General features: G+C 43.6%; 1 protein-coding gene across 5 annotated transcripts in view; it reads left to right on the top strand.

Annotated features, from left to right (window-relative positions):
- FMN2 (formin 2) overlaps nt 1-27,981 on the top strand; it is an 872,215-nt gene that overhangs the window by 90,245 nt on the left and 753,989 nt on the right. For all 5 annotated transcript variants that reach the window (XR_012318036.1, XR_012318035.1, XR_012318037.1 and 2 more), the window contains exon 3: nt 23,908-24,034. Coding sequence is in view for 2 of the 5 variants with exons in the window: in XM_073671454.1 (XP_073527555.1) it covers nt 23,908-24,034 (127 nt within the window). In the remaining 3 variants the exon portion in view is untranslated. The remainder of the gene's footprint in view (nt 1-23,907; nt 24,035-27,981) is intronic.

The raw sequence follows: 27,981 nt of genomic DNA, 5'->3' as shown, positions 1-27,981 counted from the left end.
GGAGGGTTGTAGTCTCGTGGCGGTGACCCGGTCCGTGCCCAGGGAGTCAAACTGGACGGCAGTCTACTAGTAGTAAATAGTTGATGACTACGCCACCCGTTGAGTGCAGCCAGGGAGCTGCTGCTGCGGGGCAGACCGCTGAGGCCGATGGTAGGATTATGCAGCGTGATAGTATAACCCCCAACGGGAGGGGTATGGTCTCAGGGCAGCCGACGTGGATGATGGGGGTAGCAGGAACCACTCAGAGACGGGACGGTGTAGTTCAGGGTCTTTACTGGTAACAACGATAGACCCTCCCGGAGTACTTGCTAGCGAACGGGGCCTGGTCAGTCCTTGAGCAGATGGGATCTCCCCTGGCCAGGCGTAGTTGTAGGCCTCCCAAACTGACTGTACTCTTCTGGCTACCTTGCTAGAAGCTGATGTAAGTAGCCCACGTCCCTGAGTGTACCGTGTGGTGCTCACCCGTATGGCCGGTGACTCGGGGCCTTCTAATGGCTTCCGCTCCACGATGGCGGTGCTGGTCCCACGCGTGTGACCGTGCCTTCGGGCTTCTGGGCCAGGGGACCTGAAATCCCCTGCCTGACGGATTCTGCTGCTGGGTAGGAGTTAGTCCCCACAGCCTCGGACTCCGGGTCCGGAAAGAAGTCTTCTTAGTCAGGGCGAGCTCTGCAGCTGCCAGCCCCTGACTCCTTGTAACTCTGCTGTTTCCTATGCTGCTTCTTGTCTCTACTCCACTTGTCTGACTCACCCTGCCTCAGCCCCGGGTTTATACAGGGGAAGTTCTTCCCCTCCCAAGACTGGGCAGGAGGTGTGGCATGCACAGGATCCCTGACCAAAGGACCTCCCACCTGCTCTCAGACATAACATTACATTACTGTGGAAAACCAGACCCCTGGGGTGCCACATTCCCCCCTAGTGAAATTTAGTACTCCGGGACTAAACACATTTAGAAAAACATAACAAGGCAAAAACATTAATAATACAATAAGAAAACATATAAAGATGGTTACGGCGTGTCCGCAACCGGGTGCAGTCTCTGAAGAGAGCAAGGTGTCCATTTCACCAACACAGGGAGACGTAACCAGGTAGGGGTCTGTCCTACCCCGAGTCCTTAACAGTCTCTAGTCCATCCTGGGTTACGCTCCAACTATGTACAAGGATTCCCGGTAAATCCACCAAGGATTCCTAAAAATAACTAGAAACACAAAATTATACACAAGCAACAAGACACAGAAAAACATAAATAAAACAATTTATACACTTTAAATTCTCCAGCGTGCGGGTAACTGGCCTCTAGTGGCCCGAGTGGACCTACGGAGCTGACTGTCTGGCCCTGAACTACAGGGTGTAGGAGCTGTCAAGGGTAAACTGGGCAGCTGTCTACCGGCTCTTTGTCTCACTAGGGGTACGGCAGGCTCACTATAAGCAGAGGGTTGATTCTCCTGTTCTGCTTGTGTGGAGTCTTCTGCCTCCTGGACCGGCTGTTCTTCCAGCTCTACCCGTTGCTCCGTAGGTTCTTGGGATGATGGTTGGAGGAAGGTGAGTACGGGTACCACAACTGCACCATTGACTTGAGTCCAAGACTGAGGGAAGTCCCCGAGCACGGTACTAACCATATCTTCCCTTTCTTCCACGGGTCGATGGTCTTCTTGTTCCTCTTCAGGGTTCCTCAGTTGTTCGGGACACTTCTTCAGGTGGTCCCGGGATACAATGGCTGTGGTTTCCCCTCCGTCTTTACTGATGGTACAGACCTTCGGGTTCTCGTGGCTTGAGGGCAGTACGGTGTACGGGTCCTTCTCCCACTGGTCGTCCAACTTGTGGAGCCGTCTCTTCCTCTTCAAGACCTGCTCTCCGGGTACCAGGGGAACAGCGGGAGCATACTGGTTGTAAGTTTTCTCTTGTCTTTCCCTAGCCTGACAGAGACTTCGCTCCACGCTCTCCTGTACTCTCCGGTACTGCTGCTGCCTCTCTGTGTCCCAGTCTGTTTCTGGTGAAGTGTCCTCGGGGGTCAGGACTCCCATTTCCAGGTCAACAGGTAACTTACCAGGTCTTGCCCTCATTAGGTAAGCCGGGGTACAGTTGGTGGAACCTACCGGGATGTGGTTGTATAGGTCCACCAGATCGGGCAACTTTTCAGGCCACAGACTGCGTTCTTCCAGGGGCAACGTTTTTAGAAGATCCATTACCACCTGGTTCATTTTTTCACAAAGTCCATTAGTCTGCGGATGGTAGGGTGTCGTCCTTATCTTCCGGCAGCCATACAGATTGCAGAATTCCTGAAAGACCTCCGCTTCAAAGGCAGGTCCCTGGTCCGTCAGCACTTGGTCCGGGTACCCGTGTGGACGGCAGAAGTGCTGCTGGAAGGCTCTAGCTGCTGTTTGAGCCGTTAAGTCCTTGACGGGGACGACAACCAAGAACCGGGAGTAATGATCCACGATGGTTAACGCGTAGACGTAGCCACTTCTGCTTGGGGTCAGTTTTACATGATCCAAGGCTACCAGTTCCAACGGTTGCCGGGTGACGATGGACTGCAGGGGAGTCTTCTGGCTGGCTCGGTCCTTCCTTCTCAGGTTACACGGGCCACAATCTCTGCACCACTTCTCGATGGTTCCCCTCATGCCTACCCAGTGGAACCGCTCGCGCAGCAGGAACTCCAGCTTTTTCCACCCAAAGTGTCCAGCTCCGTCGTGGTATGCCTCCATCACCATGGCTGCGTCTCTTCGTGGCACCACTACTTGCCAGAGTAATTCATGCGTCCGGGAGTTAACCATTCTGCGGCACAACTTCCCTTTGTAAAGGAACAGTCGACTCTTCTCTGCCCATAGTTGTTTGGCTTCCTCCGGAGCGTCTGGTTCAAGGCGAGCCTCCGGCCGAGTCAGCATCTCCTTCACCAGTCGGACGGCAGGGTCGCTGTCTTGCGTTTCCGCCCAGTTGTAGTGGGGTAAGGGGTTCAACGTAGCAGCCTGCTTACTCCTTACCCGGTGGGAATACTGAATAGTCCCATGACGGTGGAACGCAGGGAGTTCAACTTCTTCCAGTCCCTCCGGATCTTCTCCTCCGTCCGGCAGGTTGGGCATCCTGGACAGGGCGTCCGCGTTGGTATTGGAGCGTCCTGCCCGGTATTTAATTGTGAACTCGTGGGGACTAACTCCTACCCAGCAGCAGAACTCGGGCCATCCACCTCTGCTCCAGGGCACCGAGTCTTGCCGTGTCCAGGTGTGTCAGCGGGTTGTTATCCGTGTACACGGTGAACCGGGAAGAAGCGAGGTAATGCTTAAAGCGCTCAGTGATTGCCCATACTACGGCCAGGAACTCTAACTTAAATGAGCTGTAATTCTCGGGGTTCCTTTCGGTGGGTCGCAGTTTTCGGCTGGCGTAGGCGATTACTCGTTCCTTCCCCTGCTGGATCTGGGACAGTACGGCTCCTAGCCCGATGTTACTGGCGTCGGTGTAGAGGATAAAGGGCTGGCTATAATCCGGGTACGCCAGGATTTCGTCCCCCGTGAGGGCCATCTTCAGCTGGCGGAAGGACTCTTCTTCCAGCTCTTCCCATTTGAAGGGCGGCTTCTGGTTCTTGGCCTTCCGGGACTGGCCTATCAGGAGGTCCTGCATAGGTGCTGCCTTTTTGGTGAAACCGGGAATAAACCTTCGGTAGTAGCCTACCAACCCGAGGAACTGCCGCACTTCTTTTACGCTGGAGGGGCTTGGCCATTCCTTAATTGCGGTGATTTTATCAGGGTCGGGAGCCACTCCGTCAGCGCTCACTACGTGTCCCAGGTACTGCACCTTTGGTTTCAGGAGGTGACACTTGGAGGGTTTCACCTTTAGGCCGTAACTCGCCAGAGCCTCGAACACTTCCGCCAGGTGTTTCAGGTGGTCCTCATACGTCTTGGAATATACGATGACATCGTCCAGGTACAACAGGACCGTCTCGAAGTTTCTGTGGCCCAGACAACACTCCATTAGGCGTTGGAAGGTTCCTGGTGCGTTGCAGAGTCCGAACGGCATGCAGGTGAACTCGCTAAGTCCCATCGGGGTGGTGAATGCGGTCTTCTCCCGGTCCGCCTCTGCTACAGGAACCTGCCAGTACCCGCTAGTGAGATCCAAGGTAGAGAAGAAGTTAGCAGATCTTAAAGCAGCCAATGACTCCTCTATCCTTGGTAAGGGGTACGCATCCTTGTGTGTGATACGGTTGATTTTCCGGTAATCTACACACATCCTCATGGTGTTGTCTTTCTTTTTGACTAAAACTAATGGGGCTGCCCAGGGGCTACAACTATCCCGGATTACCCCAGCCTCCTTCATGTCTCTAAGCATCCCCTTGGCGTGTTGGTAATGTGCAGGGGGTACGGGTCGATACCTCTCTTTTATGGGAGGATGATCTCCCGTGGGGATGCGATGTTCTACCCCCTTGACTCGCCCGAAGTCTAACGGGTGTTTACTAAACACTCTCTCATACTCTTGAACCACCCGATAGACTCCTTGTTTCTGATGTGAGGGAGTGGAGTCAGTACCCAGATGTAGTTGCTGACACCAGTCCTCCATGTCTTTCTTAGAGCCGTTACCTTCCTCCGGGTGAGATGGAGGCAAGGGTTCCACAGATTGTATAGAATTTTGATTAGTGATATATAATTTGGCTAGCGTGGCATACCGGGGCAGGTACACTTCCCTCTCCCCGATATTTATTATGCGAACGGGCACCCTCCCATGGCGTACATTGACGACCCCCCGTGCTGTCAAAATGGTGGGCCTACTGTCTGAGTAAACTGGTTCTACCATTGCCTGGTAATCTCTACCTCTCAGACCAATAGCTGCCCGGCACCAAATCATCATTTCACTTTTTGGGGGCATGGCAATAGGAAAAGGGTCACACATTCTTACGCTACCAATCTCACCGCCGGAGAGTTCCACTTGTTGCCGTTGCATCAGTGCCCGGATCTCTTTCTGGAGCACCCGCTGCTCGCCGGAGCTGGCATTCTTGGCAACCTGCTGTAAAAGGAAAATCACCTCTGCAAGACAATTTTCAATTACATTAGTTCCTAGAGTTATTTTTGGGTGACTCTCATGTTTATCAATATCTACAATGATCAGTCCCTGTGCGGCCAGTTCGACTCTACCAATTTTGATGGTCACCTCTTTAAATCCGATCTGTGGCACGGGCTGACCATTGCTGGCGATCATACTCAAGTCGTCGTCGGGGTAGCGGGTAATATCCGAGTCATTCCAGTACTGCTTGAAGAGCACGTACGGGATGGTGGTGACCTGTGACCCGGTGTCCAGTAGGGCACTCATGGGAATGCCATCCAGTACCACAGGCAAGACTGGACGTCCTCCCACATATCTGTCGCGCCAGTTCGATGGGCCTGGTGATCTTTTTCCTGGGGGTTGGCCCTCTACCCCAGGTTGTGCCCGTTTAAAGAACAGTACCTTGCCATATGTCCGGGTTGATTGCAGCGGCGGCAGATGGGTCGTCCGTCCTCACTGTATCGGTCACTGGGTCTTCCTCTGGCCGGTGGGGTCCTCCTTGGTCGACGCCACGGGATGTCCTCCGGTCCGGATGCCAGCTGGATCTTCCCTGGGGTGGAAACCTGTAAAGACTGCACAGTTCGGGTTAGCCCAGCAACGCTCTTAGCTAGCTCTTGGACCTGATGGTGTAGGTCTGGAGCCGGGTCATTGTCCAAAGCCTGCGCATCAGCTCCCACAGGCCCTGCTGACAAGGGCGCCGCCTCCTGGTAGTAAGTGGTAGTGGGGCGTCTGTGGGTCACAACGCCACCTGGTGCCGGTTCTCGGAGCACCCGGATGGCTCTGTCCTTGAACTGTGCAAAGTCCAGATGGGGATCCTGTAAGGCCATTGCCCGCAACTGGGTTCGGTGGGCATTGCAATATAAACCCTCTATAAATTGTTCAGTCAACAGCCTGTCCTCGTTTCCCACCCCATCAGGGTCGGTCTGCTTTATGGCCCTCAGGGCCTCTTGTAGGTTTAGTGCATAGTCCCTTATACTCTCATGCGCTCGCTGCTTGCACCCGTAGAATCTAAGCTTAATCTCGGCTGTTGTGAGGGTATCAAAGGTGTCCTTCAGCCGGGTTAGTATCCCTGCGACAGTCTTCCTCCCAGGTGGCCAGGATTTTACTTCCCTTTTGGCTGCCCCTGTTAGTTGGGCCACCAGGATGCTCACTTTTTGCTCTTCTGTGAGGGGGTACACCTGGAAGAGGCTATCCAGCTTTTCTCTAAAGTCATGCAGGGTATGTGACTCCCCTGAGTACTGGGGTAGCCAAGCTGCTCCCGGGATATAGGGCATGGTGAAGGGCATAACTGCAGCAGCGGTAGCGCTGGCGGGGGTTGAGGCAGTGAAGCTCTCCTCCGTATCCGACATCTTCCTCCCCCCTAGTGGACCGTGGCCTACCTTGCGATGATCCTCTTCCGTAGGCCGCGGCTCCGCAGTGGATCGTCAGGGTTGAGGACCTTCCGTCGCGCTCCTGTGACGTCGGCGTCTGCTGGGCTCCTTCCAGGACCTTACGCAACGTCCGGACGTGAGGCGGGGCTTCAGTTCTCGCGCGCTTTCGGAGTCCACGCCCCTCTTCTTCCCGCGCGGCGTCCTCAAGATGGCGTCCAATGGCGGGAAAACTCCACGGATGGCGGGAAGAAGGTCGAAGATGGCGCCGGATGGCGGGAAAACTTCGCGGATGGCGGGAAGAAGGTAGAAGATGGCGCCGGATGGCGGGAAACCTCCACGGATAGCGGGAATCTTCACCACTGGTAAGTTTGAACAGTCTTTGCTTTTCAGGCACGCAGTACCCGGTGGTTGCGGGCACGAAATCCTGCCGACTACGCCAAAGTTGACGCGCCCCTGGGCCTGTGTCGCGCTGCGGTGCGCACGCGGGAGCTTACCCGGAGCCGGATCCGTGGAGGGTTGTAGTCTCGTGGCGGTTACCCGGTCCGTGCCCAGGGAGTCAAACTGGACGGCAGTCTACTAGTAGTAAATAGTTGATGACTACGCCACCCGTTGAGTGCAGCCAGGGAGCTGCTGCTGCGGGGCAGACCGCTGAGGCCGATGGTAGGATTATGCAGCGTGATAGTATAACCCCCAACGGGAGGGGTATGGTCTCAGGGCAGCCGACGTGGATGATGGGGGTAGCAGGAACCACTCAGAGACGGTACGGTGTAGTTCAGGGTCTTTACTGGTAACAACGATAGACCCTCCCGGAGTACTTGCTAGCGAACGGGGCCTGGTCAGTCCTTGAGCAGATGGGATCTCCCCTGGCCAGGCGTAGTTGTAGGCCTCCCAAACTGACTGTACTCTTCTGGCTACCTTGCTAGAAGCTGATGTAAGTAGCCCACGTCCCTGAGTGTACCGTGTGGTGCTCACCCGTATGGCCGGTGACTCGGGGCCTTCTAATGGCTTCCGCTCCACGATGGCGGTGCTGGTCCCACGCGTGTGACCGTGCCTTCGGGCTTCTGGGCCAGGGGACCTGAAATCCCCTGCCTGACGGATTCTGCTGCTGGGTAGGAGTTAGTCCCCACAGCCTCGGACTCCGGGTCCGGAAAGAAGTCTTCTTAGTCAGGGCGAGCTCTTTAGCTGCCAGCCCCTGACTCCTTGTAACTCTGCTGTTTCCTATGCTGCTTCTTGTCTCTACTCCACTTGTCTGACTCACCCTGCCTCAGCCCCGGGTTTATACAGGGGAAGTTCTTCCCCTCCCAAGACTGGGCAGGAGGTGTGGCATGCACAGGATCCCTGACCAAAGGACCTCCCACCTGCTCTCAGACATAACATTACATTACTGTGGAAAACCAGACCCCTGGGGTGCCACATACTCACTTATGCTGAGCTCTGTATATATAATGTACTGGTAATACAGGGGGGTACTCACTTATACTGAGCCCTGTATATATAATGTACTGATAATACAGGGGTGTACTCACTTATAATGAGCACTGTATATATAATGTACTGATAATACAGGGGGGTACTCACTTATAATGAGCACTGTATATATAATGTACTGATAATACAGGGGTGTAGTCACTTATGCTGAGCCCTGTATATATAATGTACTGATAATACAGGGGGTGTACTCACTTATGCTGAGCGCTGTATATATAATGTACTGATAATACAGGGGGGTACTCACTTATGCTGAGCGCTGTATATATAATGTACTGATAATACAGAGGGGTGTACTCACTTATGCTGAGCACTGTATATATAATGTACCCGTCTAGTTCGGAGGCTAAAGTGAGGAGCACAAAAGATCACCTCCGATCTAGACGCTTCACTGCTGAGAAGACTAGATCAGAGTTGCTGGAGTGAGGGCCTCAATAAATCACATCTGATCTACACGCAACCTTGCCGGGAGCAGTATTCAAATACATGGGCGGCGTCAGCAGTGACTGGATGCGCTGCTGCCCATGACTGAATAGCAGGATCACACCCCTATGACTGAATACAGCAGGTAGGACAAAGTATATATAATGTTATAAAATCATTATACTACCACCGATTTGAATGAAAAAAGCTTGTTAGTGATGCACATTGCATCACTAACAAAGCAATGGGGGCAGTGTAGATAGTAGATAGGACGTGACAGGTTTCCTTTAAATGTTTCAGATGACAAAACAAATTTAAATATTAGACAAAGATAACACAAACACAAAATGCAGTTTTTAAATGAAGGTCTTTATTATTAAGGGGGAAAAAAAATCCAAACCTACAGGGCCTTGTGTGAAATAGCGATTCCCCCTAAACCTAATAACTGGTTGGGGCACCCTTAGCAGCAACAACTGCAAGCAAGCGTTTGCGATTACTGGCAATTCGTCTTTTACAACGTTCTGGAGAATTTTGGTCCAGTCATCTTTGCAAAATTGTTGAAATTCAGACACATTGGACAGTTTCTGGGCATGAACCGCCTTTTTAAGGACATGCCACAGCATCTCAATTGGATTAAGCTTAGGTCTTTGACTAGGCCACTCCAAAGTCTTAATTTTGCTTTTTTTAAGCCATTCAGAGGTGGACTTGCTGGTGTGTTTTAGGTCATTGTCCTGCTGCATAACCCAAGTACGCTTCAGCTTGAGGTCACAAACAGATGGCTGGACATTCTCCTTCAGGATTTTTTGGTAGACAGCAGAATTCATGGTTCCATTTACCACAGCAAGTCTACCAGGTCCAGAAGCAGCAAAACAGCCCCAGACCATCACACTATCACCCCCACCATATTTTACTGTTGGTATGATGTTCATTTTCTGAAATGCTGTCTTACTTCTACACCATAAGTAATGGGATATACACTTTTCAAAAAGTTCAACTTTTGTCTCGTCAGTCCACAGAGTATTCTCCCAAAAGTCTTGGCGATCATCAAGATGTTTTCTGGCAAATCTGAGACTAACCATTATGTTCATTTTGCTCAGCAGTGGTTTTCATCTTTGAACTCTGCCATGCATGCCAATTTTTCCCTATATCTTTATTATGATGGAGTCATGAACACTGACATTAACTGAGGCAAGTGAGGCCTACAGTTCTTTGGATGTTATTGTGGGGTCTTTTGTGACATCTTGGATGAGTTGTCGCTGCTCTCTTGGGGTAATTTTGGTCAGCCGGCCACTCCTGGGAAGGTTTCACCGCTGTTCCATGTTTTTGCCATTTGTGAATAATGGCGCTCACTGTGGTTAGCTGGAGTCCCAAAGCTTTAGAAATGGCTTTATAACCTTTTCCAGACAGATAGATATCAATTACTTTGTTTCTCATTTGTTCGTGAATTTGTTTGCAACACAGCATGATGTATAGCTTTTGACGATCTTTTGGTTTACTTCACTTTGTCAAGCTGGTCATATTTAAGTGATTTTTTGATTGAGAATAGGTGTTGTAGTAATCAGGCCTGTGTGTGGCTAGGAACATTGAACTCTGCTTCCCAAAGATGTGATAAACCACAGTAAATTTATGTTTTAACACAGGACTCTGTAGGTTTGGATTTCTTTTTCCCTTAATAATAAAGACCTTCATTTAAAAACTGCAGTTTGTGTTATCTTTGTCTTTATTGAACAGTACAGCAGATTTAAACTAACATTTGAATACAAATTATTAGAGTAAATTGAGACATTTAATAATGCAGATCTGTTTTGCCAAACTTGTTAAAATTGTCAAATTGGAGACAGAGAAATGCAGTACCAATATTATAGGCAAGCTGATGTTGCATTAGCTTTTTATTGTGGTTGAATCCAGGTTTTCCGGCTAGTAACAAATATTGTTAAATACTTTTATGTTTTAACTCTGTCAAAAATGTATGTTAAACCAAAATGTTGCACTCATCATGCAATACCGTTAAAGGAAAAAACTTTCCATACTATGTAAAAAAATATGGGAGCCTCTATCAGCAGCAACCATCTCGGCTGTACTAGTATGAAACGCAGATCACAATTGGACTACATTACCTCTGGCAAGTACATCAGTGGGGAGGAAGCGGAGGGAATAATGGAATATATGTCACATTGTTTGGCTCAATCCCAGCAGGTTGATGTAGCCTCCCAGTGTGATACTATCAGTGTTCTACTCAGGCAGCTTCCTCCGCCGACAAAACAGAAGGCCCAATTCATCAAGATCGATGTAATCCATGTGACCGATCAGAGGAGCCGGGGAGAATGACTCCTGCAGCGAGTGGCACCAGAACTGCGCTCAGCGAGCGGTGTCCTGTCCTCACTGCAGGAGTCATTCTCACCGGCTCCTCTGCTGATCAGTCGCATGGATTACAGCGGGAGACACTTCGGACAGGTGTGTATATGTTTTTTTAATTTTATTTTTATTTTTACAGATGGATACAACGGGAGCAGACTACTACTACTACTCTCATCATTAACCCCTGCTGGCACTGATTGCAGCGCTGGGAGGAGACAATGATGAGGGCAGTGTTCAGCACCCGGCGCTTGGGAACAGTGCTAACTGTACCGCTGATTCCCAGGCTCCGGTATGTGTGATCCTGATGCGGCACACGGGGGCGACACACAGGCGACACACGTATGTATCTCTGGTACTGTTTTTTCCGGTACCGGAAATATCCGGACATGTGAAACCGGCCTAAGAGAGAATTTTTGTTGGAGTTGTCAGGTTGAGGGTCAAATGAGGATACTCTTGCTTAGGGCTTGTCCAGATGACCTCTCCTTGCTATTTTATGGGGCTGTGTACATGTCCTATTTTTTCCTCAGACCTAGCGGGTCCGACTGTTCGAGGAAGAAAAGTGCAGCATATACTGTTTGCCTCCAAGAATAAGACGGCCCTCGCTCATGGGTCCATGAAATAAATCAGACCACACTCGGGTAATCGGAGTCTGATTAGAGTGTGATTAGCATAATCAGACCGATTTTCTTGGATGGAGAGAAAACGAGAGAATTTGTCCGATTACTTAAATGACACTTGGCTCAAACTCTGTCAGAGCTTGAGCCGAGTGTCCGTGCACTGTGCTTCGATTATCTCTCATGAAAAAATTGCAGCACAAGTCTGGAGGAGACGGAGTAAGTAATTTCTCCATCACCTCCATTGCCAATGTCCGCGGTAATCGAACTGCACTCAGATTATATTAGAGTGCAGTCCAATGTTTCTTTCGCACCCGTAGACTTTTATAGGTCCGATTCTTGGATGCACTTACAACATGCTGCCATTATTTTCTCATGACAATTCGTCATGAGCAATTAATCGCCGATCTACACTTCTCCATAATATAACATTGGGCTGAGTGCTATCCCATGAAACATCAGATAGCGCTCGGTCATGTTATATGGCAGTGTGAGGGAGCCCTTTATTTTACGTTTCCACAATGAGCTTTTGGTGATTTTTTGCAGCATTTTCTGCACCTATTAGGTAAATTGGGTTACTTGTGTTTTTGCGTGCATTTTTTAATACGTTTTTTAAATTTTTTTTATTGTGTTTTTGATGCTCCCTCTTTTCCCCTCTATTTGATATGTATAGTTTTAAATGAAGCTGATTTATTTGTGATATTTCCTAGAATATGGCTTTGACAAAAATTTATTAACCCCTTAACAACTGCTGGTACTCATTAAAACAGCGGTTGTTAAGGGACCTTATTCCCTCATCGCCGTTTTAATCCCGGCGGCGGCGATTACCACGGGTGTCAGCTGTACATGACCAATCGGGGCCGATTAACCCATTAAATACTGCTGTCAATTGCGACAGCAGTATTTAAGTGGTTGCAAGGGGGTCACAAGACCCCCTTAGTAACCATCGGACCCTACACAATGAGAATCACGGGTCCCGATGGCTACCAAGGTACCGTGAGGTCATGTGATGACCCCAGGGTTTGGTGGATTGTGAGATACAGCTATAAGCTGAGTCTCACAGGCTGAGTCATTGACTCACTGACTGCTCTCATACACTGGAGTACACGAATACTGCAGTGTATGAGACCAGAAATCCCTCCAAAAAATGCTACATACCCCACAGTGAAAAAGTGTAAAAAGAAGTGAAAAAAGTAAAATCAAAAAAGTAAAAGCACAAACCAAAAAAGCGCGCACACAAATCATGAAAATCTGTTTCGCCATTCAAAACGCAGCGTTTGTGATAAAACAAAAATAAACCAAAAAACTACACATAATTGGTATCACCACATCCGGAACAACCCGCACTATAAAACTGTCGCGTTATTTATTCTGTATGGCGAACGCAGTGAAAAAAAAAAATAAAAAACATGCCAAAAATGTCGCTTTTTTATCATACTGACTCACAAAAAAGTGAATAAAAAGCGATTAAAAAGTCATTTGAAAAAAAAAATAGCATCAATGAAAATGCCAAAACGTCCCACAAAAAACAAGCCATAATATGACTCATTTGGCAAAAAATAAAAAAGTTACAGCTCTCAGAATATTGCGATGCAAAGACAAATTCTTTGTAAAATATTGGTTTTAGTCTGTAAAAGCAGCAAAGCATGAAAAAATATATAAATCTAGTATCGCTGTAATTGTGCTGACGACTAAATCGCTCTTATCACTTTTAATGCACAGTGAATGACGCCAAAAATAAAAAATAAAAACAATAACTGAATTGCTGGTTTTTGTTCATTCTGTGTCTGAAAAATCTGAATAAAAAGCGATGCCAAAATATTATGTGCCCCAAAATGGTACCAAAAAATTCTGCAACTCGTTCTGCAAAAAATAAGCCCTTAAAAAGCTCTATTCGCCAAAAAATAAAACTTACAGCTCTCAGAATATGGTGATGAAAAAAACTAGCATATTTACTGTGTAATAGCAGCAAAACCTAAAAAACCCCCATAGAAATCTGGTATTGCTGTAATCGCACCGACCCAAAGAATAAATCTGCCTTATCACTTATACCGCATGGAAAATGGCGCAAAAATAAAAATAAGAACTATTCTTGTACTGCTGTCTGTTCATTCTACCTCCCAAAAATCGGAAAAAGGCTGGGCTCACAATTATCCTGCGCTCTCTGCTGAGTGCTTACATCGGGGTTTCCGTGTAAATTCTCCAAAACCGCTATTCAGACAAAACCCCAGATGGAACCACTCACATATGGGGCAGATTGAGTCACTTTGGACTGGTCTCTGTTTTGGCAGTGTCCCATCATTTTAGGCGTCTTTTTAGCGCACAAGTGTGGGCAATACCACCAGAGCAGATGCCAAACGGACTCCAAAGTGTCTCCATTTGCCTCAAAAATATTATGTACCCTGAAATGTTACCAATAAAAACTCTAATTTTATCCCGCACAAATCCAGCCCCCACTCAGCTCCATCATTGAAACTACTATAGGGGGTTCCACGTTAGTGGTAGAACAAAGAGTCTAGAAAAGCAATGGCTCTCGTCCCTCAAATAAAATCCAGTGAATTCTGTACTCCTGAATCCAAATGCCCCCTCCTTCTGAGCCCCACTGTGCCTAAACCGCAGTAAACGGCCGCATGTTTGGCATTATTGTAGCGGGGAAAGAGCACTTAATAATTTACTGGTGCATATCGCCAGAATCACAAGCTGGGTACAATATATGGGGGCACTACAATATATTGGGGCACAATGTATGGGCATTAAACTGGCATATTTGCAATTCTTCAGAAAAAAATCCTGGCGTGGATGTGACAAAATAGTCACTGCAGCCGTAGATTAATTCATTGAGAGGTGCAATTTCTACAATGCCGTCACTTTGGGTTTTTTTCTGCTGTTCTGGCACCTTCGGGGCTTCGCAAATGTCACCCGCAAACTATTCTAGCAAAGTCTGTGCTCCAAACGCCAAATAGTGCTCCTTCCTTCTCCGCCCTGACCTGTGGCCTAACAGTAATTTCTGATGACATACGGGTCATCACTGCGTTTGGAAGAATAAATTGTGAGATCCAGTTTCACCTATTAACCCTTGTGTACCTGAAAAATTTGCAGCAAGTACAATAATCACATTTTTACTAAAATGTCATATTTCCATGTCTCAATGTTATTATATTCTGTGAGACACCTATGGGTTCAAAATACTGATTACATCCCTAGATGAATTCCTTATGCAGTGAAGTTTCCAATATGGGGTCACCTGGTGGGGGGGGGTAGTTTCTGCTGTTTTCGCACCTCAGGGGCTCAGGTAATGAAGCCCACAATCTATTCAAATGGAATCTGCATTCTAAAACCCAAGTAGCATTCCTTTCCATTCAATCCCTGCCATGTGCTCAAACAGTAATGTACAGCCACATATGGGGTACTACCACATTTGGGAGAAATTGCATAAAAAATTGTGGGGTCCAATTCCTCCTGTTACCCCTCGTGTAAATTGTAAATTTTGTGCTAAAACAGTATTTTAGTGGAAAAAAAATTATTTTTTGTTCTCACATGTAAATGTTATAAAGTTTGTGAATCATCTGTAGGTTAAAAATGCTCAGTACAGCCCTAGATGAATTCCTTGAGGGGTCTAGTTTACAAAATGGGGTCACTTGTGGAGAGTTTCTGCTGTTTTGGCATATCAGGGGCTCTCCAAATGCGACATGGCAGTCACAATTTATTCCAGACAAATAGCGCTTTTTCCTTTACTAGTCCTGAAATTTGCCCAAACAGAAGTTTTTGACCTCATATTGGGTATCAGCGCATTCGGGAGAAATTGCGTAAAAAATTATGGAGTCCGTTTTCACCTATTATCCATTGTGAAAATTAAAAATTTGGGGTTAAAGCAATATTTTTGTGAAAAAAAAATAAAATTTTCCATATGACGACCTAACGTTATCAAATTCTGTGTAGTACCTGTGGGTTCAAAATGCTCACTAAACCTTTGGATGATAAAACCCTTGAGGGGTCTAGTTTCCAAAATGGCTTCACTTGTGGGAGGTTTCCAAAGTTTACGCACATCAGGGATCAATTGCGACATGATGTCCACTCTCGATTCCAGACGTTTTTGTGTTCAAAAAGTCAAACGATGCTCCTTCCTTTCTGAGCCATGCCGTGCACCCAAACAATAGTTTTACCCCACATATGGGTATCGGCGTGCTCTGGAGAAATTGCACAAAACATTTTGTGGTCCATTTTCTCCTGTTATCCTTGTAAAAATAAAAAATTTGGGGCTAAAATAACATTTTTATGAAAAAATGTACAATTTTTCCGTCCACATTGCTTTAGTTCATGTGCAGCACGTGAAGGGTTAATGAACTTCTTGAATGTGGTTTTGAGTGGGTGCAGTTTTTAGAATGATGTCACTTTTGGGTATTTTCTGTCATACAGGCCCCTCAAAGTCACTTCAAATGTGATGTGGTCCCTAAAGAAATGGTTTTATAAATTTTGTTGGAAAAATGAGAAATTAATGATCAACTTTTAACCCTTCTAACTTCCTAACAAAAAAAAATTATGTTTCAGAAATGATGAAGCTGTAAAGTAGACGTGTGGTAAATGTTATTTATTAACTATTTTATGTGACATAACTCTATGGTTTAAGGGCATAAAAGTTTGAAAATTGCTAAATTTTTCTCCAAGTTTCCAATATTTTCACAAATAAACACTAGCTGTATCAAACAGATTTTACTACTATCATGAAGTACAATATGTCATGAAAAAACAATCTCAGAATCAGGGGGATCCGTTGAAGCGTTCCAGAGTTATTATTATCATATAAAGTGACACTGGTCAGATTTCAAAAATTTGGCCTGGTCATTAAGGTCAAAATTAGCTCTGTCACTAAGGAGTTAATATAGTCATGTGTGGATTACGTGTGTTTTTAGAACATTTCCACAGCAGAAATGCATTAAAAAAAAGCATTTGCACATTTGCATTTTTTTTACTGAGAATGTACAGCATCTAATGCAGTTCTATGGAGAAACTTTTCAGATAAAACTCAGGGTACCCGCAAGAGAAATTCACATTTTGTGGATTTCAAAAATGCTCCGCAAGTCAGTTTATACAGTGTCATTAGGCTACTTTCATATGGCAGTATTTGGTCAGTATTTCACATCAGTATTTGTAAGCCAAAACCAGGAGTGGGTGAGAAATACAGAAGTGGTGACGTGTTTCTATTATACTTTTTCTCAGATTTTTCCTCTCCTAGTTTTGGCTTACAAATACTGATGTAACATACTGACCAAAATACTGCTGCGGCCTCAACAAAAGCACAGTGGGCATGAGATTTCTATAAATCCCATCCACTTTCCTGGAAATGAAAGATTCTGCATTTTTTGCACTGCTAAAATGTACAATGTCAATAACTTATCAAAAACTCTTTGTGGGAAGTTACCTTACTGTTGGTTTAAATTTTATTAACAAATTGTTTTTAATTAGTTACATTCAAGAAGTGACGGATTATTGCAAGTATTGCATGCAATATTATTTTACTTAAGATAAAAAAATGTTTCAGTGTAATACATAAGTAGTGATACTGTACATGACAGGGATGTCAAACTCAAACACACAGAGGGCCAAAATGAAAATTTTTGACAAAGTCGCGGGCAACCAGTATACAGTATAATGGTTCCCACATAGTCCTCCATACAGAATAATGGGCCCCACATAGACATCCATACAGTGTAATCGCCTCACATAGTCCTCCATGCAGTATAATGGGCCCCACAAAGTCCTCCATACAGTATAATGTCCCCCATAAAGTCCTCCATACAGTATAATGGCCTCACATAGTCCTCCATACAGAATAATGGCCTCACATAGTCCTCCATACAGTATAATGGGCCCAACATAGTCCTCCATACAGTATAATGGGCCCCACATTGAGGTTCTATGAGGAGGTAAGTGCTAATCTGGATGTTGGTAATGCGGCTGATGCGATTTATCTGGACTTTGCAAAGGCATTTAATACTGTACCACATAACAGCCTTATACTGAAGCTACAGAAGCAAGGACTTGGGGGAACTATATGCAGACGGGTAAGGAATTGGCTAAATTATAGGAAACAAAGAGTCGTCATAAATGGTACATTCTCTAAATGGGATACAGTCAGCAGTGGGGTACCGCAGGGATCTGTGTTAGGAATGATTCTTTTTAACCTTTTTATTAATGACCTTGGGGATGGGATTAAGAGTAAACTGTCAGTCTTTGCTGATGACACCAAACTATGTTGGATATTAAAATCTGATCTTGACATTACGATATTGCAGAATGATCTGGATAAGATGTCTGAATGAGCAAACACTTGCAGATGAGGTTTAATGTAGATAAATGTAGAGTAATGCACCTAGGACGGAGTAATCCTACTGCTGCATATACATTAAATGGGAGTATACTCGGGACTACAGAACAGGAGAAGGACTTGGGTATTCTGGTTACAAGTAAGCTGAGCAGCAGCACTCAATGTCAAGCAGCAGCCGAAAAAGCAAATAAGATTCTAAGATGCATAAAAAGAGAAATAAAATCCCGTGATCCCAACGTATTGTTATCCCTTTATAAATCACTGGTGAGGCCACATCTGGAATATGGGATCCAATTTTGGGCTCCTCATTTTAAAAAGGATATTCAGAAGTTAGTGTCAGTTCAAAGGCGGGCAACGAGATTATTACAAAGGATGGAAGGCCTCTCGTTTGAGAGGTTGAAAAAAGTTGAGCTTGTTTAGTTTAGAGAAACGATGCCTCAGAGGAGATCTCATTTACATGTATAAATATATGTGTGGTCAATACAAAGGACTAACACATGACTTATTCCTTCCAAAGACCATACTAAGCACCAGGGGGCACTCATTATAATAATAATAATCTTTATTGTTATATAGCGCCAACATATTCCACAGCACTTTACATACATTATCATCGCTGTTCCCATTGGGGCTCACAATCTAAGTTCCCTATCAGTATGTGTTTGGAGTGTGGAAGGAAACCCACACAAACATGGGGAGAACATACAAACTCCTTTGAGATGTTGTCCTTGGTGGGATGTGAACCCAGGACCCCAGTGCTGCAAGGCTGCAGTGCTATCCACTGAGCCACCGTGCTGCCCAGGTGGAAGAAAGGCGATTCCAGCACCTAAACAGGAAAGGGTTCTTTATAGTCAGAGCAGTCGGACTATGGAATGCCCTACCACAAGAGATAGTAATGGCAGACACTATAACAGCTTTCAAAAAGGGCTGGACAATTTCCTCGATTCACATAAGTTGTGGGTTATAGTTAAATTAGACAAAAGGTTACACCTATAATCAGGGCTGTGGAGTCGGAGTCGTGGAGTCGGAGTCGGAGTTAGTTTTGGTTGGAGTCGGAGTTGGTAGAAATGTACCGACTCCGACTCCAGCTTTAAAAAAAATGTATTAATATTTCATAATTGAACTTTCATATGAATTTTAGAAATGTTACTCAAATATATATATTCTATCAAACTATGAACAACAGTGATAAGCAGTTCTGCTTGAGATAGAGACATTTCTTACTTCTTATTTGTCACTGTTCTCCACTGCCCTTATCTAATCTTATACTTGGTTAACCTCATGCTGCCCCAACCCCCCTACTTACAATGTATGAAACTGAAAGTGAAAATGTGTTGCAAATTCTTAGTAGTAAAGCTCCTCCTCTAGACTAGATGTTTACTAGGTGTGCGTCTTCCAAGCATCTCACAGCTGCTACTCAGAAAAGGAAGACTGTAAGAAGTATTATCCTTTCAACAAACTTTGCATCAGTTAACTGTGAGTACATGAGGAATAACAGTATTACTGACCACTATATCAGTTGTACGACCTGGCAATAATTTTGTACAATTGTTTTTAGGAAAAACAATTGTCATTTGGATTGTGAATGCAGAATTAAAAACCCTAGAATGTCAAAGAAGCGTCACATTAAATCAGCTGTATTTGAACATTTCACCATCACTCAAGATAGAAAACATTATGTCTGTCAGTGTATGACAAATGATCCAGACGAAAACAAATGCTGTGAAGCCAAGATCATATTCAGGCAAAGATAAAAATGCTCCTACCAGAGCTTCTAATCTAAAGAGACATTTACAGCGCTTTCATCCAGAAGTACTGAAAGCAGTGGATGAGAAAGACTGCATCCAAACCAATGAACCAGTGCCCAGCTCTTCCAGCCAAACAAAGGAGCAGAGAACTTTGCAGCCATCAGTTGCAAGATATTTTGTCAGTGACAAAGTTACTGTGACAATGACAGTAGAGACATTTAAAAAACAGATCATAGAGCTTGTTGTAAAGGATAGTGTGCCAATTTCATTATTTTCACGACCAGCTTTTATGTGTCTGAATGGGGAAATGGCCCGCAAGCTTGGTGTTTCTCTGGAGAGAGAGAGTATTAGAAAATTAGTAATCGAAGAAAAGGAAGAACTTAAAAAAACTCTCAAGGGACGCTTTCTGTTTCTTAAAATGGATGCCTGCACACGTCACAAAGTGAACTATTTTGCCATCAATGTCCGATTTGTTTGTGACCAAAATGAAATAGTTACCAAGACATTGGCAGTAAAAGACACCAAAGCTCATCACACCAGTGAGTTTCTCCAGGTCTTGGTGGAAAAGGTTCTGCAAGACTATGAACTTAAAAAAGAGCAAGTTCTTTCTGTCGTAACTGACAATGCTTCAAATATGATAAGTACTATTAAGCTAATGAATGAGAGTAATGATGGTGACCAGCAGCTAGAAGAACATTCTGGGTCCACAGACACAGAAATGTTTGAAATAGAGGAACACAGTATTGTAACTGAGGAGCAAACTGAAGTTGCTTCAGATGAACAGCAACATGATAGTTTAGATGATCTTGTTGAAACGGTGTCAATACGTTCTTTCATTCATCACATGTGCTGTGTTGTGCATACGCTACTGCTGGCTATAAGAGACAGTCTGCAAGAAGGACATGCTGCTGCACTGATTGGCAAGGTGAGAAAATTGGCTACTGTTGTCAGAACCCTTAAAGTTGACTCAATTTTGAAGAGACGTGCTGGAAAAGGGGCAATTATTGATCAAGCCACACGATGGGGCAGTACTTACTTAATGATTCAGCGCTTGGTTGAACTGAAAACCTTTCTTGTAGACATGGCTAACCCTCAACTGACGCTAAATGAAAGTCAGTGGAATCAGGTGACTGAGCTGGAAAAATTGCTAGAGCACCCATTTACAGTGACTAAAAAATTACAAGCAGAGGACTTAACTCCAGGTATTTTCTTAAAGGAGTGGAAGAACCTGATGTTTCGCCTGTCCCAAAGAGGAGGGTTAATTGCAAGTGGCATTGCTACATCAATGAAAAGGAGAGAGGAGCTACTATTACAAAATAACATTCTTTTGGCAGCTGTTTATGTAGACCCAATGCATTGGATTCTTCTAGATGATCAACAGCTAACTAAAGGAAAAGAAGCTCCGTGTGAAATAGCAGTAAGGATGAAAGGGTTGCAGAACAGTCAGGAGGAACAAGAAGAATTTGGTCGTCCTGCCACATCTTCACCCTCATCATCAACTGATGAAGAATTTAATTTCGAAAAATATTTGGATCACAAGGACCGTGCAAAGCGTTCCCGCATAGAAGAAGAGTCATCCCCATCAAAGAACACAGCCAGTACATTTCAGCAGAATTTTTCATGTGCACTAAAAGAAATTGAGAAATTTGACCGTTCATCTAAAATAACAGTGCAACAAGCGATTCCTCTGTATCCTGACATTGTCAGAGATGTTGCCCGAGTGGTTACTGCTTTGCCACCAACCCAAGTTAGTGTAGAGAGGTTGTTCTCTGCTCTCAAAATAATTAGATTAGATTTGAGGGCATCCATGAAGGAGGATCTGACAGAGGCAATACTTTTTCTGAGGACAAATTTATAGATTTCTTCTTATTAACTGCATAACAGTGTTTATTGCATATTTACTTACAAGAGTTTATAAAAGTTTATAAAAGTTATTTGCTATATTCTAATTGTATTCTAATAAATATAGTTTTTGCTCTAAGTGGTCTGATTACTTATATGATGGTGAGAAACTGAATAAGCACGATGTTAATATTTTACAACAGTAAATTTATTGTTACGAATTGGCCATTTATGAAGAAGTCGGAGTCGGAACCTGATAAAATCCAGGAGTCGGAGTCGCAACTGTGGCTTACCGACTCCACAGCCCTGCCTATAATAGTACATTTAGCACAGTAATAGTAATTACATAACTAGTAACATAATTAGGTTTGATCCAGGGTTCTAGGACTGATCTCCTTTTCTTGGGATCAAGAAGGAATTTTTCCCCTGTGACACAAATTGGCTGAATGTATCCTGGGGTTTTTGCCTTCTTCTAGATCAATAGATATAGGCATAGGGATTTTAGTAATACCTTTATTAGAAACACAAGAGTAATACCAAATATAAAACTAGTTAAAAAATTATAAATGGGTTCATTTTTAATTGTAAAAGAGTAGTAATACTAAAAATGGTAATAATAATACATTTGTGAGGCCTAGTCCCAGTTAGTTATTAGTGTAGTGTTAGTGTAGGGAGTACAATTGAGGAAGGATGGTTGAACTTGATGGACCTAGGTCTTTATTCAACCTACAGTTAGGTCCATATATATTTGGACAGAGACAACATTTTTCTAATTTTGGTTCTAGACATTTCCACAATGAATTTTAAACAAAACAATTCAGATGCAGTTGAAGTTCAGACTTTCAGCTTTCATTTGAGGGTATCCACATTAAAATTGGATGAAGGGTTTCAGCTCCTTAACATGTGCCACCCTGTTTTTAAAGGGACCAAAAGTAATTGGACAGATTAAATAATTGTAAATAAAATGTTAATTTGTAGTACTTGGTTGAAAACCCTTTGTTGGCAATGACTGCCTGAAGTCTTAAACTCATGGACATCACCAGGCGCTGTGTTTCCTCCTTTTTGATGCTCTGCCAGGCCTTCACTGCGGTGGTTTTCAGTTGCTGTTTGTTTGTGGGCCTTTCTATCTGAAATTTAGCCTTTAACAAGTGAAATGCATGCTCAATTGGGTTGAGATCAGGTGACTGACTTGGCCATTCAAGAATATTCCACTTCTTTGCTTTAATAAACTCCTGGGTTGCTTTAGCTTTATGTTTTGGGTCATTGTCCATCTGTAGTATGAAACGACGACCAATCAGTTTGGCTGCATTTGGCTGGATCTGAGCACACAGTATGGCTCTGAAGACAAATTCATTCTGCTGCTTCTGTCCTGTGTCACATCATCAATAAACACTAGTAACTCAGTGCCACTGGCAGCCATGCATGCCCAAGCCATCACACTGCCTCCGCCGTGTTTTACAGATGATGCGGTATGCTTTGGATCATGAACTGTACCACGCCTTCGTCATACTTTTCTCTTTCCATCATTCTGGTAGAGGTTAATTAATCTTGGTTTCATCTATCCAAAGAATGTTCTTCCAGAACTGTGCTGGCTTTTTTAGATGTTTTTTAGCAAATTCCAGTCTAACCTTTTTATTCTTGATGCTTATGAGTGGCTTGCACTGTGCAGTGAACCCTCTGTATTTACTTTCATGCAGTCTTCTCTTTATGGTAGATTTGGATATTGATACGCCTACCTCCTGGAGAATGTTGTTCACTTGGTTGGCTGTTGTGAAGGGGTTTCTCTTCACCATGGAGATTATTCTGCGATCATCCACCACTGTTGTCTTCCGTGGGCGCCCAGGTCTTTTTGCATTGATGAGTTCACCAGTGCTTTCTTTCTTTCTCAGGATATACCAAACTGTAGATTTTGCCACTCCTAATATTGTAGCAATTTCTCAGATGGGTTTTTTCTGTTTTTGCAGCTTAAGGATGGCTTGTTTCACCTGCATGGAGAGCTCCTTTGACCGCATGTTTACTTCACAGCAAAACCTTCCAAATGCAAGCACCGCACCTCAAATCAACTCCAGGCCTTTTATCTGCTTAATTGAGAATGACATAACAAAGGGATTGCCCACACCTTGAAATAGCCTTGGAGTCAATTGTCCAATTACTTTTGGTCCCTTTAAAAACAGGGTGGCACATGTTAAGGAGCTGAAACTCCTAAACGCTTCATCCAATTTTAATGTGGATACCCTCAAATGAAAGCTGAAAGTCTGAACTTCAACTGCTTCTGAATTGTTTTGTTTAAAATTCATTGTGGTAATGTCTAGAACCAAAATTAGAAAAGTGTTGTCTCTGTCCAAATATATATGGACCTAACTGTTTGTTACTATGTTACATGGTCTTCCATACAGTATTATGGGCCCCACAAAGTCCTCCATACAGAATAATGGCTCCACATAGTCCTCCATACAGAATAATGGGCCCCACATAGTCCTCCATATAGTGTAATGGCCCCACACAGTCCTCCATACAGAATACTGGGCCCCACATAGGGGTGATCGTTCTGGTGTCGCTGGCCAAATAAAACAACCTTGCGGGCCATATTTGGCTCACGGGACATAATTTGACACAAGTGTTACTTGATAATATTTGGCAAGTTTGATGTTGCACTTGTATATTTATTATTGAAAGTTAATGTGGGTCTAAATCTTGAATTTTCTTTTGAACAGCAAAGTCAGTTTCAGACATGGGCTGCAGTTAATCAACCTACTCATTCAATGAACTCTCTAGAAGAATGCTTTCCTCAAAGAATCCAAGAGCTTTGGTCACCATCATCCATCTTAGATAAAAAACCTGGTAAGATTTTGTCTATTATTTTAAAATAAAATTCAGTTTAATTTGGTAAAAACATATTAACATAGTTCCAATAGACTACCTTCACACATCTTTTATGGTCTTTCTTTGGGCTTCTAAAATCACCATAAATTTCATGCCACTTTCAACAGCATTGAAGATGATCTAATAATTACGAAGTAGAATTCTTATGAAAGCTTGTTCCCCCATAATTGTCATGTTTAAAAGTAAATGGGCATTTAAAATGAGGCCACTTCCAATTTTTATCTCTTCAATCATTTACACACACTGACGAGCAAAAGGGTAACAATCTTTTGACCTCTTCACTTTCAGGCTCCATATCTGACCATCCACTACTACTTCGAACATGCGACTACCATCATTTTATAGACAATCATCTTGGCAATCTTATACATAATTTTGACTTGAAACTAGTTAGCATATGATTAGTTATGCAAATTCTTGTCATGTCACTGCATTGCTAGTGTTTTGCTCCTGGTCTTGGAAAAATCTTTTTCTTCCTGTATACTACAAAATACAACCTGTTCTCACATTCCCTAATGGCTCAGTGTGTTATTAGGTTGATTTCCAAGCGAAAGGTCACTGGTTCGAATCGAGGAGCAGTTATGAAGATTTCCCAAGAAAAGAGAAACAGCATCATTCATCTCATCGATAGCGGTCTCTCGGCCAAGAAAATTGCCAAACTGCATCATGTGAATGCCATGACATTTGGAAGGATATGAAATGAAGTCTGTCCATCCATTCAAAAGTCAAAAAGTGGGCGTCCATGCAAAATATTGGAGTGAACCAGTCGGCTCATCACAAGGTCTATCAGTTCTGGTGCGACAAACACGGCATTGGAGGTGGCTCGTTTGCTTCATAATGTTGAGATCATAGACGTCCATGCAAGCACTGTGCAATGCACGTTACATAAATCTGGAATATGCTCAAAAGAAAGGTGGAGAAGCCTCAACTTCAGTATTGTCATAAGAAGCATCGGCTCGAGTTTGCAAAAAAGTATGAAAAGTGGACAGTGAAAGATTGGAAACAGGTGATTTGGAGCAATGAGATGAAAGTCAATAGACTAGGCTCTGATAAGTGCAAATGAGTCTAAAAGAAACAAGGGAAAAATAGAACGGATCAAGAAATTGAAGGAACTGTCACGTTCGGTGGAGGAATCCTGATGATATGGGGTTGTTTCACAGCCAAATGCATTGGATACTTGACGAGGATAAATAGTGGTCTCAATGCTGAGCCATATGTGAGTATCCAACAAGACGAGTTACTTTGTACACTCGAGCACTATGAGTATGTAAAGGACGATATAGTGTTTCAGCAGGACAATAGCCTGGAGCATACTTCGAGATTGGCGAAGGAATGGTTTAGTAACAATGAAGTGGAGGTGCTGGATTGGCCCCCACAATCCACAGACCTCAACCCAATCAAACACTTGTGGATAGAATTGAAGGAAAACTGTATACATACCCAAGTAAGTCGATCAGTATGCACCAACTTTGGGAGCGTGTACAAATGACCTCAAATCAGATTTCGGTCGAGATATGTTTGAATATGACCGAAAGCATGCCTAGAAGGATTCAGGCAGTGTTGAAAGCCAAAGGTGGATTGACAAAATAATACAAATTAAAATTTAGATCTTTAGGAGCAAAACAGTAACAATGCAGTGACCTCATAAGAATCTGCATAACTAATCATATGCTAAATAATTGCAAGTCAAATTTATGTATGAGATACCCAATATGATTGCCTATAAAATGATGGTAGTCTCACGTTTGAAGCAGTAGTGGATGGTGAGATATGGAGCCTGAAAGTCATAAGTTCAAAACATTGTTACCCTTTTGCTCATCAGTGTATCTATCCATGTGATATATATACAGGTGCATCTCACAAAATTAGAATATCAAAAAGTTAATTTATTTCAGTTCTTCAATACAAAAAGTGAAACTCATATATTATATAGAGTCATTATAAACAGAGTGATCTATTTCAAGTGTTTATTTCTGTTAATGTTGATGATTATGGCTTACAGCCAATGAAAACACAACAGTCATTATCTCAGTAAATTAGAATTCTTTTGTAACAACAGCTTGAAAAATGATTTTAAAATCTGAAATGTTGGCCTACTGAAATGTATGTTCAGTAAATGCACTCAGTACTTGGTCGGGGCTCCTTTTGCATCAATTAGTGCATCAATGTGGCGTTGCATGGAGGCGATCAGCCTGTGGCACTGCTGATGTGTAATGGATGCCCAGGTTGCTTTGATAGCAGCCTTTAGCTCGTCTGCATTGTTGGGTCTGGTGTGTCTCAACTTCCCCTTGACAATACCCCATAGATTCTCTATGAGGTTAAGGTCAGGCGAGTTTGCTGGCCAATCAAGCACAGTGATGCTGTTGTTTTTAAACCAGGTATTGGTACTTTTTGCAGTGTGGACAGGTGCCAGGTCCTGCTGGAGAATGAAATTTCCATCTCCAAAATGCTTGTCGGCAGAGGGAAGCAAGAAGTGCTCTAAAATTTCCTGGTAGATGGCTGTGCTGACTTTGGTCTTGATAAAACACAGTGGACCTACACCAGCAGATGACATGGCTCCCCAAACCATCACTGATTATGGAAACTTCACACTAGGCCTCAAGCTTGCAGCTTGGATTGTGGCCTCTCCACTCTTCCTCCAGACTCTGGGACCTTGATTTCCCAATGAAATGCAAAATTTATTTTGCATTTACTTAGTGTGTCAATGACTGCCTTTTGTATATCTGTGAAGTCAGCTGTCTTCTCCATGATTGTGGAGCCTACTGAAACAGACTAAGTTACCTTTTTAAATGCTTAGGAAGCCTTTGCAGTTGTTTTTTGTTAATTATTCAAATTTACTGAGATAATCACTTTTGTGTTTTCATTGGCTGTAAGCCATAATCATTAACATTAACAGAAATAAACATTTGAAATACATCACTCTGTTTGTATACATGAGTTTCACTTTTTGTATTGAAGAACTGAAATAAATTAACTTTTTGATGATACTCTAATTTAGTGAGATGCACCTGTATATATGTAGATAATCAATATGTATATATAACAATAAACTACTAACAGAACGTATTCCACAGCTGCCTAAAAGTTTTGCACTTCACTCTGTGTGTGTATATACACAGTGGCATGTAAAAGTTTGGACACCCCTGGTTAAAATTACTGTTATTGTGAACAGTTAAGCAAGTTGAAGATGAAATGATCTCGAAAAGATCTTAAGTTAAAGATGACACATTTCCTTTGTATTTTAGACAAATAAATATATATATATAATATTTTCATCTTTTACATTTTAAAAATTACAAAAAGGAAAATGGGCTGATTAAAAGGTTGGCCACCTGGCATGGTTAGTAGCTGGTAGCACTTCCTTTTGAAATTATCACAGTTTGTAAATACTTTTTGTAGCCAGCCAAGAGTCTTTCAATTCTTGTTTGAATGTTTTTCATCCATTCTTCCTTGGAAATTTCTTCCAACTATGTGAGATCCTTGGGTAGTCTTGCATATACATCTATTTTGAGGTCTAGCCACAGATTTTCAATGGTGTTCAGATCAGAGGACTATGAGGGCCATTGTAAAACCTCCAGCTTGCGCCTATTCAGGTAGCCTATTGTGGATTTTGACGTGTGTTTAGGATCATTATCCATTTGTAGAAGCCATCCTCTTTTCAACTTCAGCTTTTTACAGATGATATTATGTTTTGTATCAAGAATTTGTTGAAATTTTATTGAATCCATTTTTCCCTCTACCCATGAAATGTTCCCTGTGCCATTGGCTGCAACACAACCCCAAAACATGATTGATCCACCCCCATGCTTAATGGTTGGCGAGATGTTGCTTTTCTGAAATTCTGTGTACTTTTTTCTCCACACATAGCTCTGACATTGTGGCCAAAGAGTTCTATTTCAACCTCA

This window comes from Phyllobates terribilis, unplaced genomic scaffold (genome assembly GCF_046119375.1).
Source record: "Phyllobates terribilis strain yellow unplaced genomic scaffold, ASM4611937v1 Scaffold_3__8_contigs__length_932513732, whole genome shotgun sequence".
Taxonomy (NCBI): domain Eukaryota; kingdom Metazoa; phylum Chordata; class Amphibia; order Anura; family Dendrobatidae; genus Phyllobates; species Phyllobates terribilis.
Note: the sequence above shows the minus strand (reverse complement) of the source record. Positions and strands in the feature narration are given on the sequence as shown.